General features: G+C 36.1%; 3 protein-coding genes across 3 annotated transcripts in view; 1 reads left to right on the forward strand and 2 right to left on the reverse strand.

Annotated features, from left to right (window-relative positions):
• LOC106085406 (SAGA-associated factor 29) overlaps window positions 1-2,691 on the reverse strand; it is a 70,058-nt gene extending 67,367 nt beyond the window's left edge. Inside the window, exon 1 of the mRNA XM_059368657.1 lies at window positions 2,544-2,691. The gene's annotated coding sequence lies outside the window, so the exon portion shown is untranslated. The remainder of the gene's footprint in view (window positions 1-2,543) is intronic.
• A 1,268-nt stretch (window positions 2,692-3,959) lies between these two features.
• Window positions 3,960-12,061, forward strand: LOC106085401 (uncharacterized). The gene is made up of 6 exons (XM_013249629.2): window positions 3,960-4,293; window positions 9,553-9,647; window positions 10,747-10,817; window positions 10,877-11,379; window positions 11,461-11,687; window positions 11,745-12,061. Exons 1-6 carry the CDS (start codon window positions 4,082-4,084, stop codon window positions 11,924-11,926), a joined length of 1,290 nt encoding a protein of 429 aa, XP_013105083.2. The 5' UTR covers window positions 3,960-4,081; the 3' UTR covers window positions 11,927-12,061.
• On the reverse strand, window positions 11,978-14,937 carry LOC106085400 (CWF19-like protein 1 homolog). Its single transcript, XM_013249628.2, has 8 exons — window positions 14,821-14,937; window positions 13,872-14,041; window positions 13,484-13,806; window positions 13,315-13,418; window positions 13,035-13,251; window positions 12,870-12,978; window positions 12,315-12,801; window positions 11,978-12,231 (listed from the first exon to the last, which is right to left on the reverse strand). The coding sequence occupies exons 1-8, from the start codon at window positions 14,838-14,840 to the stop codon at window positions 12,093-12,095; spliced, it is 1,569 nt and encodes a 522-aa protein (XP_013105082.2). The 5' UTR covers window positions 14,841-14,937; the 3' UTR covers window positions 11,978-12,092.
• Window positions 14,938-17,176: the final 2,239 nt, after the last annotated feature.

The following is a 17,176-nucleotide window of genomic DNA, read 5'->3' on the forward strand; positions in this document are numbered from 1 at the left end:
TGTCGCCTCAGTGTACAACACACTGCTACAACAATTGCAACAACAATTGTGAATTGCAATAATGTGGAAAATTCTTGATCGAACTTCATAAGATTTGGCCCCAAAGATTCTCATATGACTCTATGACAATATTGGCGAACTACATGGACATCGGTTCGCATTTATATATAGCTTCCATACATATATATCGCCCGATTTTCACTTTCAAATTTCTTAAAAGATTTTCTCAAATTTAGCACAATGGGTTGTTTTACGAATTTTATTATATGTACCGATTTTGGTCAAAATTGATTTTAAATTATCGTCCGATTTTTACTGATAGTAAAATAATATCGCCATTCGTTAACCGATCCCGACGAAATTTGGCTCTTTATTTTACTGATGAATTTCATCATATCTTTAATCTAAACCGATTTAGTTAAAGCTCTCATACATATTTATCGCTCGATGTTCACTTTTAGAGCGTTTGCAAGCGGATTTTTCAACCGATATTCTCAAAATTATACAGCGATTTCCTCTATGACTCCCACAATAACGTAGGTATGGATTTTGGTACGAATTCATTTCAAATGAAAGCAATGATTAATTTCGACAACCTAGCTTACATACACTGGGACCACCGTAGCTCAGAGGTTAGTATGTCCGCCCTAACGCGGAATGCATGGTTTCAAATCCCAGCGAGGAGTTCAACAAATTCTCATTGGTGGTTTTCCCTCCTATTGCTGGCGAAACTTGTGAGGCATTTACCCTATGTAATCAGCCGTGAAAACTTCTTGACTATATGGTGACGTTCTGCGGTAAGCCGTTTGGACTCGGCAATAAAAATGAGGTCCCTTATTACTGAGCTTAAAACTTCTATGAGCCTGCACTCTGTGATATAAAAGAAGTATCCCCGCTTGAATGTTCATGGGCAAATCGGCAATGTTTGCCTGCATACCCAATGTGGTGTAGGGTATGAAAATGTCGGCTTTGACCGACTTTAGCCCGTCCTTACGTGTTTTAAAATTAAATCTTATTTGCAGAACATTATCAACGCTACCAAATCATTCTACCCCGGATCGTCAAGCCTTTTGGCCGTATTTCCAAATACGCATATGTTATGTATAGTCAAGAGCAATTGCTATTGAACATTTGTAACTTATTGACTTTAAAGAAGCTTAAAGGTTAGGTAAGGTTGAAAAGAGGGTGCAGATATTAATCAGCCCCATGCCACTTGGACATACACCTAAGCCAGTAATAGGCTTTTTGTTCGCCCTAAAAACTATAAAGTCACCTCTAAAAAGAAAATTTTAAGCTAGGAATACCGTGCTACTTACAAAATTCTTAATTGTTTAGACGCGAAAGCCGGGCAATGACTAAGGAAATGCCCCAACGTTTCATCATCTTTCCCGCATGCCCTACACATGCTATCACGAGCCACACCGATTTAACATAAGTGAGCCCGTAGTCCTATATGTCCTGTTATGATACCGAAAGCTATACTGATTTCCTTTTTACTTCCCTTCAGTAAAAGGCTCGTCTTCTCACGATATGGATCCCCCCATAGGATTTTCGCCATCCTACCGACCGTTTCGCTGTTTCACAATGTTGTATGCTCATTTGTCGCCCACTCCCTTAACTCGGAATGCGTCGATTCGAAAGGCTTCGGGTTAGCCAAGTTTATTGACGGCAGTCCTCTGGCCTTCACCGCACGGCACACAAACGATGCGGATGTTGCTTTCCTCAGAGAAGTCGTTAAACTCCTTCTTACACTGCAAGACTGTTCGTGACCTTTTCGGGATGTCTTATGTTTTTCACGGGCAAGGAAAAGGGAAATCACTCGCCTATAGCCAAAATACTTAAGGCGCTCCGCCTACCGATCATTGTTGTAAATTTTCAATCTGTTAGAAAATTTTCAACATATTACCCGTGCCACTTGATCTGTTGAAGGTTTTCGATAGGTCAGCCAAACCACTCTCTCTAGATACATTTCAAAAACATCCTACCACCCTAGTCCCCCAGTTCCCCAAATTAGGTTATATTTTCAGTACAATTTAACATCTACCTACAATTCTCTTTCTGAGGGCATTAAGATCGAGCATATACTGAACATGATTTTGTTCATGCTGAACATGACTATGTGGGTGCTAGACAACTACCGTACAGGCCTTCGCTGCAAGACGTAGAAGGTATCCATCACCACATCCTTAACCTCATTATTCACCGTATAGAAAACGGAAGGATGCTGTCAGTTCAATAAAAATGAGTAAACTATACAGTGCCAGCATGGGCTTGTCCGTTTGGCAACACGCGGAGAAAGAACCAGACCTGCCAGAAGAATGCTACGCTACGAACTGTGACAGGTTGTCTCTTCAGTTCTCATGTGGACCGAATTCCATATTCCAGTTTTTGGGGTCAAAATTAGGGGGAGAGGAAAAAATCAGCATATCCCGTTATCTTTATATAAACTGAACAACCGATAGTGATGCATATTTTTGTAAGATCATTTAATTTTGTTCGTTTTTTTTTCATTTAATAAAAAAGTGCTACTTTCTCTTACTTACCTCTTTTTGACCGCAAATGTTCGATATAGTAATAACACCTTCAAAAAGCGGTATGGTAATTTACCAATTTGCCTAGTTTCTTGCAAAAATTGGTTGTTTACGATAGTTAAAGTGCTACGGGCAAAAACTCACATTTCTATTTAGTTTTCAAATGATACATTTTGACAATTTTAATGGATCCTTTCCACTTTGTGTTCAGAGCAACTGATAGCCTTGTTTTATTTTATTACATACAGTGCTGCGCAGTCATTACTTGAATTGTTCTGACATACTATTGTGAATGAACGGTGAATGTGGTTTAGTTAGTTTTTCACCTATTATTTAAACCATGTTTACACTAGAAAAAAAATCCAGATTTGCTACAAGATTTCGGAAATCTCGTGTTTTGCACGAGGTTTCCCATACATTTTCAATGTGAGCATATCTACTTATTTGAAAAGATTTACAGCAAATGTTTTTTGAAACTCAAATGCAACACTTCGTTTGTATTGAATACCAGTTATAATTGGTTTTTAACATCACTTTTTTTCAACACCTGATATTTTTTTATTGAAATTATAAAAATTGTTTTTCATTGTGCTGAACACAATAAAAATTGTAAAAACAATAAAAAAAAGCTGCCAAAAACTTCCCTGTCGACAGATACAAATCACTTGAATCGTAGGGTAAAACCCAGTTTATACTGCTTTAAAAATCCGGATTTAATGGCTCGATCATCTGTTTTCCCTTTATAAAATCAGCCTTTAATCCGGATTTTATGAGCAGTGTAAACGGGGTTTTGGAGATTATCTCAAATCAAGTGGATTTGGACTCAGTGTAAACATGGTTTTATGGTTTATCGTTAGGATAAGCAATAAACATATATTCAGAAAACCAAATTTCTTTAACCAGTAGACACAACAACAGAAATCTACCATCAACGATACTACATTGAGTGGCAAATGTCGTAAATTGAAATGTCAAAGTGGTTTTAGAAATAAACTTTGTTTTACAACTTTTCATGTTGTGTGTTTAATATTTGTATTTTCATCATTAGAACAATGTTTTGTTGCTTATGTGTGGAATATCGGATCAAATAGAACATCTCTTTAAGTTTTCAGAAACACAGCTGTGTTTTCAACACTTGGACATTTTGGTTTACTGCAAAATCAAAAAAAAATTGTACTCAGCTGTTCGCATGACCTTACCTTATAAGTGCATACTGAGTGTGCAATGGATCGAGTACTAGGCCTATTTTAAAATAAATCTCTATGTGTTAAGGCAACCCAATAAATTCTGCCTAACCACATAAGTCCGTTAAAAAATTAAATGGCCTAAAAAAAACGGTACGGCAACATTTATATTCTTTAATTTGCCTAGAACGTAACGTATACCGTATCTCCATAGCCTATCAACCAAAACAACCAAAACACAATCATATGTTTTTTGTAACTCGAACACATAGCATTGTTGCAGTCGGAAAAAAGAGAAATCGGAGCGCTCCAGTTTTTAGTCAACAAAAATTAAATTAAATAAAAAAGAAAGCAAGTCCACAAATAATGTTGCGTTCTTTATTGACCAAGTTGCCACGCAACTTAAGTACTACCGGCTATGCGGTTTCCAATACAGGGGGTGCGGCCTTGAACCGTCGATATATTTCTACCAGTGAAAACGTACAAAAGTCTGATAATAACCGAACAAGTGATCCTGATCGTATAGGAGGACTGCCATTGGATGTAATAAACAAACGCAAGTGGCAGAAATCTTCAAGGTTAGTATAATAAAACAACTCTCCCTCAAAGTTCCACTACAACCTGTGTATTGGATAACAAACTCATGTCAACGACCCAAAAATTTAGAAATTGTTTACATTTCAATTCAAATGATAGTCAGATATTAGTTTTGTTGTACATACCAGTGTATACACACCTACATACATACATAAATACAAAAATAATTTAATTCCGCAGACATCTTCATATTCATTAGTTGGTATGTATGTTTGTTTGTATAGATTGGGTATAACGTACGCATTTTAACGAGTGCCAAATTCCAGTAATATGAGATTTTATCAAGTAGTTTTCAATGAAGGCAATCGAAATTATAAATATCTTTGTTTGGCAGCTATGCCCGGCTCCCATTCATGGGCCACCAAAACTTGTTTTCCATAAGTTTGTCATGATCGTTTTGTTTGTTGTCTAGTGTTAGGTTCATGTACTTTGGTCCTGTAGGATTATTGTTGCCTGCTTGTTTAGAAAATTCCACTCATTTGGCTGTATATGGTATTTTCAAGTATTTCTATAAATAGAATTTTTATCTATGTATCTATCAATGCACCCAGAAGGCGTAGGCATACAATACACATTGTACATATGGATATACATATGCGTGCATGAGGATTTGTAGTCTAGGACAAAGGCAAGGCAAGCACCTCAACACATTAAAGAGAAGTTATCGGTGTATACACAACAGATCATTGATGCCCATATTGGATATGATTGATTATGTGTTAAAGAGTCGCCATTAAGAATATTTTATGTTATTTTTTATCAATCGTATCAAAACAAAAAAATAATTTATCTAATATTTACTGTTATAGAAAATAGAGAAAAAATGTTAGTATTTAATTCCTGCTCAAATTTTTTTTACCAAAAAGAAAGTTTTAAATTTTGCTAATTTTTGTTAAATTTATGAGATTAACTGCTTTTGTGTAGTATATCTGATTTATTTTTAAAAACATTTTTATGAAACGTTGTTAATTTTGTAGTATTATAGTCATATATGGTCTAACGAATTGGCGTAAATAAGCAAATTAATTAAAATCAAAAAAATCCAGGAAGTTTTGCAGCCCAATAGTTTTTGGGGCAAAACTTTTCGATTGTGATAACAGCCAAAACCTCACACCCAAGGCGTATTAATAAGGTGCCCGCAACGGCGAATTGCTACAACAAAGCATCTTTTTTGGGAACTTGATATGTCAAAAATTGTAAACAAGGCGAAGAAAATTCAATTTGCCGTGACATTTTAAATTTGATTCGACCAATAAGAGTGTTAAGCAAGAAAAAACTTATCTTAAAAATGTACAAAACTCCCATAGCTCTATAGGCTTAACCCATAAAACCACCAAGATTGCAGGTTTCAATAGTTTTTACTAGGATATGGAAGCGGCAAATAGCTACCAAGTGAATGCCTTTAACCTACCACGACAGACCAGGGTAGTTCTGGCTCAATTCCAATTGGGCTGCGATTGATTCCAACTTCTTAGACGTGTGTCTCTTTTGTAACCAGAAGGACCCCCTGATTTAAGTTCATGATATTTGGATGGGGTGGGCAGTTAGCGTACCACAAGCAAAGGGCTCAAATAGAAAGATTGATCAATCACCAGAAGGAGGGGGTTTGTATCCCTTTTAAAGACTTTTTGATATCTGGGATTTTCAGGTCATCAATGAAAATGAACCGTTTAAAGTTTATTGGCTATGAAGACGGATGACGATGTCATCATGGTGTGTGGTCGTTCAAATGGCGTATAGTATGCCGCAAAGATTGGACACTAGGCTTGACGTAAACCGCCGAAAGACAAAGTTGGTGCTATTCACCAATATGAGGTAACTTGGTTTGTAAAGGGGAGATCGTCTAGATGGAGTGGGGCTGCCTCTCTCGCTACTGACAAGAATCCTGATAAACCATTGCAATATCAGGACCTTGACGTCGCGCTGCACACATGGAGAGGCGGACTTACGCAAGTTTTGTGGGTATGAGACGGTTGATTACATATTGCGGCACTACCCTGACATTGCGGAGGTAGACGCAGGATTATGGCTAAACGAAATCTTTTTTCTTTCTAAATTATCTTCAGGCGCATAGTCCAACTCTTCACTACTATAGAGGCTTGAAATGGCAGATTGGAGGGAACTTTTCCGAAACCGGTCCCGGTCCCCCTTTATTGTCATGCATGACGACTACTTATCTTCTTCATTCTAATGTCTGGCATTGCAATGCAGTAAATTTATGTGTCCTCATCCAATTTTTGAATCTTTTTCTGGGGCGAAACAATGGACCTTAGTTTCCTGAATGATGTTAATAGATTGAGGATACTAGACGTGTACCATTATATAACCTAAGCTTAAGAACCTAACAGGAACTAACACAAAAGTCACCTTATAAAATTTTTATTTTGAAATTTATATTTTTGTAAGGCAAATTCAAAATATAATTAACATATCAAATTGTATCAGCTGGGTCGATGCGGCTACCTGAGGAATACGCCTTGCTCACACCTCTACAGTGTACCCTCAATACCATTGTCAAGAATTGGTTGGAAGGTATTCTCATCACCGCTTAACAATTTTACTTCTTATCTTACCAATTTCATCTCTATAGAAAGGCAGTAGAGCCTGACAAAACTCGATGTAGTTAAGGTCAATATAAGGAAATTATACAATATAATTATACAATTAAAATTTCGACAGAATCGGTTAACCAATTGACAATTTTTTGCAATATATCTCAAAATTGGTCGAACACAGATACTGTGGCAGTCGTCGAGGAAAGCGTTTTGCAAAATTTTGGGAAGATGGTTCAATAAATGCGTTTGCTGTGACTGTAGAAGTTCAAATCAGGCGATATATATATATATATATATATATATATATATATATATATATATATATATATATATATATATATATATATATATATATATATATATATATATATAAATATATATATATATATATATATCGCCTGATTTGAACTTCTACAGTCACAGCAAACGCATTTATTGAACCATCTTCCCAAAATTTTATATATATGTATATATATATATATATATATATATATATATATATATATTTATATATATATGAGAGCAAAATCTAAACTGATTTCCATGTCAGTCAAGATTCGAGAGTCAAAAAAAAATCCTTCCTGCCAAATTTCGAAAGAATGCGTTTACAAATGACTATTGTATTGAATTATTACTGAAAATCGGAGGAACATATATATGGGAGCTATATCCAGATCTAACCCGATTTTTTCCAATTTCTATAGGCTTCGTTTCTAGTCCAAAAAAAACATGCCTGTACCAAATTTAAAGACGATCGGATGGAAACTGCGACCTGTTCTTTCTACACAAATTAACATGTACAGACAGACGGACAGACAGACGGACATAGCTAAATCGAATCAGAAAGTGATTCTGAGTCGATCGATTTGTTTATCAATGTCTATCTCTCTCTTCCTTTTGGGTGTTACAAACTAATTCACTAAGTTATAGTACCACAGTAGTGGTGTAGGGTATAAAAAGAAAACCCTACACCACATTGGAATGCAGACTAAGTTGTCAAAACCTAAATTTGCTTAAATTTGATATGTATTGGGTTGCCCAAAAAGTAATTGCGGATTTTTCATATAGTCGGCGTTGACAAATTTTTTTCACAGCTGTGACTCTGTAATTGCATTCTTTCTTCTGTCAGTTATCAGCTGTTACTTTTAGCTTGCTTAAGAAAAAAATGTAAAAAAGGTATATTTGATTAAGGTTCATTCTAATTTTTAATAAAAATGCATTTACTTTCTTTTAAAAAATCCGCAATTACTTTTTGGACAACCCAATATATGCACTCTGAACGGCCACACACCATGATGACAACGTCGTCCTTGAAGCCAACAAACTTTAACCGTCCTTTTCAAATTATCTGAAAATCCCACAGATACCCCAGAGCCAAAAAGCAGTACACAACTCCACCTTATGGTGATTGAGCTCATACCACAATCTGCCTATTTGAGTCATACGTTAATTATCCCGTCTATCAATATCAGCATTCACTTGGTAGCTATCTACGGCTACAATAACCTAATCAATCCCATGGCAGCCGGTTGTACGTACCGGATTGACCCGATGGAGTTCTCCATCGGCAAGGGCTGCCGCCTCAGTGTACAACACACTGCTACAACAACAACAACAATAACCTAATGAAAACTATTTAAATCTACCATCTTGGTGGTTTTGTGGGTAAAACCTGTGGTGCTAATTGGAATTTTAAACATTTTTAAATAAGTGTGTTTCTTGCTTGCCACTCAAAAATTAATAAACTTCTTTCTTCTTGCTTTGATTGGTCGAAGCAAATTTGCCAAAAATTTTAAATGTTAAGGCGCATCGATTTTTATTCGCCCTGTTTGCAAATTTAGCATATCAAGTTCCCAAAAAATATGCTTTGTTTAGCAATTCGCCGAAGAGGCCACCTTACTAAATACGCCTTGGTTTAAAATCTGTAATGCCACAAAAGATTTATATGCCAAAATTCAAGATACTCGTACATGAAAAGACAGATGCATATGATTTTGTGTCGGTCTTCATACTTTTTAACACTTACAAACGCATAGCATGGTAGTTATTTTTATGCACCGAATTTTTCCAATGCAATCCTTTACCGACCAGGGACTGCAGGGTTCTCAATGTTAGTTTTGTACCGGGAGAGCTACAAATGGTCAAACATATAATGGTTTGCACGCTCCTCCCTTAAATTATCCCATGAACACGTATATAAAGTTCGTTGGGACTTGGGGGCAACCTCTATCTACCCTGATAAAATGAAGAATATGATATTAAAGTTAAAGTAGCACAACATTTCAATTTTTGTCATGTTCTTTTCTATACATACATACAAATATTTTTTTAATTTTTAAGTCAGTTTTAAAACGTCAAATATTTGGAGCCAAACAAAAACACATCTGAACAATGAATTTAGGTTTTGCATGCATAAAGTCTAAACAACTCTATAAAAAAAACAACATTGTCACCAAACAATAGCTGCTTCCTACATATGTTTGAACTGCTCGGGTTAATTTTAGATAACCCACAAGTATTGTGTGTTGACTTTGGTTTTTTTGAGCTCTATGGATTTCCTCTTTTTTTGTGTTTGTGTCACAAAAATATTTTTTAGAAAATGTTTATTTAACCAATTTGCAAGTTTAAAAGCATACAACAACAACAACTAATTGTCTTTATACTTATTACAATTGTGTTTTTCAGAACATTATCAACGCTACAAAATCATTCGGTCCCAGCAGCATCTCGTACTACAGTGTCAGCAGATGAAAATCGAGACTTTATGGCTGTATTTCCAGGTATAAACACACGCGCAAACACATACACACCATTATTAAATGCGACTAAGAAATTAAAATGTTTTATCTTACCCAGATAGAGTGATTTTTCTCAAACAGGGTCATGGGTTACTTTAGTTTCAATGTACAAATTGGATGGGACTTATGTTTAAAATTATTACTGCACTGTGCTAAGGCTATTTGCACACTGTTGAAATGGAGTTGTCATGAGGTAGGTTAACACAAGGGACTGTTATGGCTTATAGAACTATAGCGAGCTTATTTATTGGGGAGAATATCAGATATTGGACCTGTTTGGATCACACTTCAAACACAAAATTTCCCACGATTAGTGAATGACACTATCTACGGAAGACTTTCCTGATCTTGCAAACTAGAGTTGCGCACGTGAGTGATTTTTCATGTTGACTCACGCACACGGACGACGGACGAGTGTCATGAGTGTAGCGCCATTTACACTCACACACCAAGAACTTTATTCTCTCACGGTTAGTCACGGTAGCTAATCTTCTATGAACCTGTCAGGGTTAAATGAGAAATAACGGTTTATGTCTTAAGCTGAGTTTGCACTTGTAGCAAAATTTTCGGTTGCAGCCGAGTGTCATGATTAGTGCCATTTACACTAACACACCAAGAACTTCATTCTCTCACGGTTAGTCACGGTAGCTACTCTTCTATGAACCTGTCAGGGTTAAATGAGAAATAACGGTTTATGTCTTAAGCTGAGTTTGCACTTCTATCAAAATTTTCGGTTGCAGCCGAGACATTTATGTGTAGAACACAAGATGGCGACAAACATCCATTTATTATTTTGTCCGTATTTTAATCATTTCTGGCTAATAAAGAACATATGTGCTGCAATTAATCGCTTTTATTTGCAAAAACTTTATATCATGTTGCATGGAGCTATATAAACATGTATTTTCATTCGCAGTTGCAAGAAAAAAATTCACTAAAGCCTATTATGTCACTCTGTTACGCAAAGAAAAATATTGGGTTGCCCAAAAAGTAATTGTCGGTAATATAGTATTTACAATAGAATTTTCGAATCATTTTGCATAAAAGAAAAAAAAAACATTTTCTCTTTGCTCTTTTGCAGATATTGTGCGAGACTTGAAAGAAATCACCGACAAATATAATCCCGCAGAAATTTCGTCATGGTTTGAACGGGTAAGTTGTTGATAAATTTTCAAATAAATGCACTTGTTGATAACTTCTATTATCCCCAGTCGTTAAAATATAATATACCCCATGGCAAACTAAATCGTGGCCTACTTACTGTTCTAACATATAAAAATCTGGTCCCAGCCAAGGAGCTAACGCCGGAGAATGTTAAATTGGCCCAAATTCTAGGTTGGTGTGTGGAAATTTTGCATGCCTTCTTTTTGGTCAACGATGATGTTATGGACAATAGCTCGACGCGTCGAGGACAAACCTGCTGGCATAAAATGCCCGATGTTGGTCTAATCGCACTCAATGATGCTCTAATGATGGAAAATGCCCTTTATGCATTGCTCAAAAAGTACTTTAGAACTGCCGATTGTTATGTGGACCTCATGGAATTGTTCCATGAAATAACATACATCACTGCCTGCGGTCAATGTTTAGATTTGCTAAATGCCAACAATGATGTTTTATCATTTTCCATGGAGAAGTATAATGCCACGGTAGCAAACAAGACTGCTTATTATACCTTCTATTTGCCTTTTGCTTTGGCTATGCACTTAGCTGGGTAAGTTGTGTTTAGCACTGCACTACATAGCTTGCTTTTATTAATGTCAAATGTTTTGTTTGCTTTTTTTTGGACACTAAGCATCAAGGATCAGGAAGCTTTTCGGCAATCCAAGACTATTTTACTAGAAATGGGTCATTTCTTTCAAGTTCAAGATGATTTTTTGGATTGCTTTGGTAATCCCAAAATAACAGGCAAAATTGGTACTGACATACAGGATAACAAATGCTCCTGGTTGGCGGTGGTTTGCATGCAAAGGGCTAGTGATGAGCAGAAACAAATCATGAGGGATTGTTATGGAAGAAATGGTAAATCTGACAGAACTTTATAGGGTGTTTAAATAAAATTTCTCTTTTCGCTTTCAGATGCTGAGAAAGCGGAAATTGTAAAGGAGCTATACAAAAGTCTAGGTCTTCCCAATACATATGCCATCTACGAAGAGGAATCCTACAATATGATTAAAACTCACATACAACAAACGTCTCGCGGTGTGCCACATTGCATATTTTTGCAAATTCTTAATAAGATATATCAACGCGATTCATGAGCACTATTCCTACATAGCACCCACCCAGTTTAGTCAAAAACATGCACGAAATATTTTAGATGTAATTTTTTTTATTAGCTTATTATAGAATGGTCATACAACGAAAATAAAACGGTCTTGTACATAGAAAACAAAGTAAGAAACCATACACTTACTTTCCTACATTCTAGGAGGTAAAATCAAATTTAGCAAAATTTTCTCTAAAATTTTTAACTAAAGACGTTTCGCTCTCGACATCCAACTTGCAGGCTCTCCAGTCCACTTTTTCATCACAATTTAAGAGATTTTCCGAGCAAAACACATCCCTACAAGAGAAATATTATTAAAAATTAAGCTTTTTTTTTGAAAACTTCAATACGAATACAGAAAATCATGGTATTTTACGCACCTAGCATAATGAATGGGAAAATGTTTCATTTGTCTTGTTATCAAAGTGGTCTCATTGGGTAATTCAGCGACAAAGTAAGGACCTTGTTGCGGCAGCATTTGTGATGAATCCAAAGGAGGCAGGGTTTCAAATTCTAAATTGAATTCTTCCGCTTTATCTTCAAAAGCATGCTGAATTTTCCATGCATAACCTTCATCAATGCCAAACACATTGATTTGTAAATGAGACGTTTTATAATTTCTTTCGGTAAAGCAAACCACTTGGTTTTGCTCTTTGAAGAATTTTCTCAAAGCCTTCTTGAAACGTAAAAGTTCTTTCCAATCGTCTTCGGTTAGTTGAGCAGCACAAGGTATATGAGTTATAGACAATATCAAAATGTGGTAGTCATTAATGGGGCCTTTAGCAAGGGCGAGATAGAAATGAGATCCTATGGTAATAATCAAATGCTTCTCCACATTTGGACATGATAAACAAAACCAGCAAATATCTGTAGAATTCAAAAGAAAAAAGTGTATAGCACTTGTTGAGGTAAATTCATTTAAGCTTTATTCGAACCTTGATCCCATTGTTGCACTTTGGGTCTTTTGTGTTGATGATCATTTCCCTTTCGTTTGCGATTTTCATTTTTACCTTCCATATCGAAGAAGTATTGTTTGCTCTCAGTCTAAAAAAATATTAAATTATTAGGATTAATTTTCAGTTTTTTACTTCAGACTCTACCTCTTGGCCTTTAAGTTTAAGATCCTTAAAATCAATATCTGAAAATGGGCATTTGGTTTCATTGGTTGTCTTCTGTATAAGCTCCAAAACTCGCATCTTTTCCACCGGCGTTAAACTCAATGCATAAATGTATTTGTGCTTATTTGAATTCCCCACATCGGCCAATGATATAAATCGTGTGCACAGCTCCAATTGAGTAATTTGGTCGGATTTTAGTCTGGAAAAAATCATTAATTTAAATTAGCAGTTAGTTCATTGCTTAAAAAAAGGAAAAACTTGCCTATATGGTGCTGGCTCATAATACTTTTGACTTAGTCCGCAGAAATGGTACCTAGGCTTTATGTCTCGGCATAAAAACGCTATAAGCTTCGAAGCATTGCTGTTCTAAATTTTCAAATAAATGGTTAATTATTTTATTTCATTGTTGTACCATAAGCAATTCCTCCTACCCCTTCTTCGGCCACACCATAGGGCCATTGTGAAGTAAGAAGTATATCAACACCACGATAATCACTAGCCGATGACTTATTAACCAAGCAGGAATTACGAACTGCTTCAATGTCGTCCAATTGGAAATAGTAATCTTCATCTTTTGCTCCATTCGGTTTTTCTATGCCGCTTAGATATGCTATTTTCGTGCCCGAAGATAATGTGTAAAGTCCACGTTTACCTAAATATGTTAAATTTGAACAAATCTCTCCATCCTCAATATCTTTGTAGAATTCCAAGGATTTCTCATTATTGGGACCCAATATGTACGTTGGAACAGGAACTAGTTTTAATATTGAGGTTTATTATTAGGTTTCGGTGTTTCTTCTAAAAATGTTGAATACTCACTGTTTTTGTGACCATTTCTGTAAGCTATCAACTCCTCATTTTGCTTTTCATCTGTAGAAAAGAAATCGCCAACACACAACAAAATTTCAAATGGTCCAGCTTTTTTATTGATGCTTTCGACACGTTGAAACATTTGCTTAAATCGTCCACGAACATCACCACAAACCAGACTAAAAAAAACAAATTTTATTACAATTTAAACAGACCATTTTAAATAAAGCAGGTATTCGGATATTTATACATGATTTAACATATATATGATAGGGGGCCTTAGATGCGTGGCGTTTTAAAAAATTTGTACAAAAATACCCTGATATGGCTGCCGCAGCTGACCACGTAGTGAGTGACCAACTTTATATTTCAAGACATGAATAATGTCTTGGATACACAGTTTCCCTTAAGACTCCTAACATAAAATATTTTAACGAGTGCAAATACATTTTTCAAAAAGCAGCTGTGGGCAGTCGTCGACAACTTTCTATTCTACCTATTTTTGATGATTTGCCCCCTTAACTGTTTCTTTTAGATGTAAACTCGGAAACATGAATAGATATGATGGAAACCTACATCCATTCACAATAAGTTTATCTCTTTAACTGCATCGACTTAAGGTAAAATGCCCGGTAGGTCAACCAGTTTGATTGCTCATACGGGTTGGAACTCTGAGCTCCGATTTGTGTGATGTTGATTGTCATCTGCGAGCTAACGGATAGTAGAATGATATATATGGAGTAGCTGCAACTGCAGTCGATGATAATCAGAGTTATTGAGTTTTGTTTAAATATTGAATGCCTACGATACTTCATATGGCAAGGCGAATTATTTACGCCTTTAAATGACCAATGGTCACCATGTTCCCGTGGATCGGTCCTATGGACCGGAACGAGCTTGGCCACCTATGGGAGCTTGACGTGGTTACCGTATCAGCAATAAACTATATTTAACTTACACTTTAATTTTTGAATCCATACTAGTTTTAATATTACTAATTTATTTATTTTTAATGGTATTAATTATTAGGATTGATAGGTAAAAAAAGGTAAATAATATAAATAAACATGTATGGAAGAATACATAGTCAAAGAAATGTATGACGGCGTCACACACAGTTGAGCCGCGAATCAAAATAGTGTTATATACAAGATAGATTAACGCAGGTAGTGTACAGCAAACAGCTGAGTACACTCTTTCTCGCGGTGTACCATGGCGAAACAATAAAAGGTGGTCTAATTTGTACAACAACCACAAATCGTATGGTGCAATCCACCATCTTATCATCAAGCTGCTCGACGTTTCGCCAACACACACAAAGAAATTTATGAGCGCGTGTGTATACGTAGGCGTACATGAGCAGAGAATATGAGAGAAAGGAAATAACAACAAAGAGAATGCAAACAAAAATCTAACATCCTAACACTGTCAAATCCTGGACGGTTGTTAACAGCTTTTCGCATGAGACCACCTTTTTAAATCCGCCTTGGCGGAGTACACTATAGGCCAAAAAAGAATGAGCGTGTTGAGCTTTGATTTTGTGTGTCGCGTTGGAAAAAAGCAACTCTACACCCAAATCCAACAAGAACAACGTTAAAATAAGTTGAAAATTTTCAACTCTGGCGCTTGAAAGTAAGCGCCATTCAGTATATATTGCAGCTATTTCCAAATACGGTCTGATATGAATCATACTCGGTACAGAAATCAAAGGGCTTAAATGCCATTTATTGTTTCAAATTTGACTGAAATTACTGAAAGTGCCCTTTTATGAGCCGACGACTTTACATCGGGTCTGTTTTGCTGATTGGCTGTTGGCAGTCTAGTAGCTGCCATTTAAGAACGTCATAATGAGACAATTCTCTGAAATTTTTATTGGTTAGAGCTGAGGTGTTAACAAAATCTTGTTTAAAATTTCAAGTCCGTAGGTGATCTAGGCTATCTTGCCAGGGCCCTAAAACTTGTCAACTCAGCCCTTTTTTTAATATACAATTTCTCCACTGGTTTCGGGGATATTCGACTTTTAATAGTATATTTTAAAATGTTGACCGAAACTGGTCTCATATTTTCTGATTTATGCTGAGTATTCTGTTCAGCTTTTCAAGCGGAATGCTGTCAAACTACATAAAAAAATGTCGGCGAAACGTTGGCTAAAAATAGGCGGAAAAGTAGTACTCTGGCAAAAAAACTATTATAGTTGCAACCTTGAAACTGTTGCCGGCTTTATTTTTTGTTTTATTGGTTTCAGTGTTTCTTTTTTTTTGTTTATTTGAGAAAAAGTATATAAAATAGAGAAAACAATAAGTGCAGATAAGGAAACGTGTTTTCATATGGAAACAAAAACACTTGACTGCTGTCAAATTGTGCTCGCGAAACAATTAAAAATTTCAGGGGCTATTCCGAAAGCAGAATAAAACACCAACCCTTAAGAAGGCATTTTTGGTTCGATTTTCATTTTGATGCATGATTTGGATTGTTGATAAAATTTACAATGACTTTGCTGCAAAAGGTCTTGCATCGCTGACGTTTCAGAAGGGAAGATTTATCTCTTTGAAATTTTGAATGATTAGAGCTGAGGGGTTAACCGGCTTATTTGTAGAAGTACAAGGCCCAAGATGACCGGGGCAAACCTTCTCTTCTTCTTTCTTACGCTCTTTGGGCAAGTGAGACAACCTTTTTAATTCAACCATCATGGCGAAACAATTAAAGGTGGTGCACAACAACCACAAATCATATGGTACAATCCGCCATCTTGCCATCAAGCTGATCGACGTTTTACCAACACACGCAAAGGGAGTTGTGTGCGTGTGTATATACGTGTGCGTACATGAGCAGAGAATATGCTAGAGGGAAGATCACAACAAAAGAATGCATCAAAAATCTGTCATCTTAGTACCATAAAACGTAAAAACTTTTTTAACCTCTAGAGAATGCAATTCCTACCTGATTGGGCTGAAATTTTGAATGGCGTGTTTCGTTATGACTTCCAAAAACTGCGCCAAGTATGGTTTAAATCGGTTCACAACCTGATATTGCTGCCATATAAACCGATCTTGAATCTTGACTTCTTAAGCCAAGAGAGGGCACAATTATTATTATTCGAATTGGCTGAAATTTTACCCAATGACTTCTATTATGGTCTCCAACATTCAATTCGATTATGTTCCGAATCGGAACATAACTTGATATAGCCTCAATAGCATAGCAATTATTTTCTTTTATCCTTTGCTGGCCTAAAAAGAGATACCGGGAAAAGAATTCGACAAATGCGGTCCATGGTGGAGGGTAAATAAGATTCGGCCCGGCCGAACTTAGCA

Source organism: Stomoxys calcitrans, chromosome 5 (assembly GCF_963082655.1).
Source record: "Stomoxys calcitrans chromosome 5, idStoCalc2.1, whole genome shotgun sequence".
Lineage (NCBI taxonomy): Eukaryota > Metazoa > Arthropoda > Insecta > Diptera > Muscidae > Stomoxys > Stomoxys calcitrans.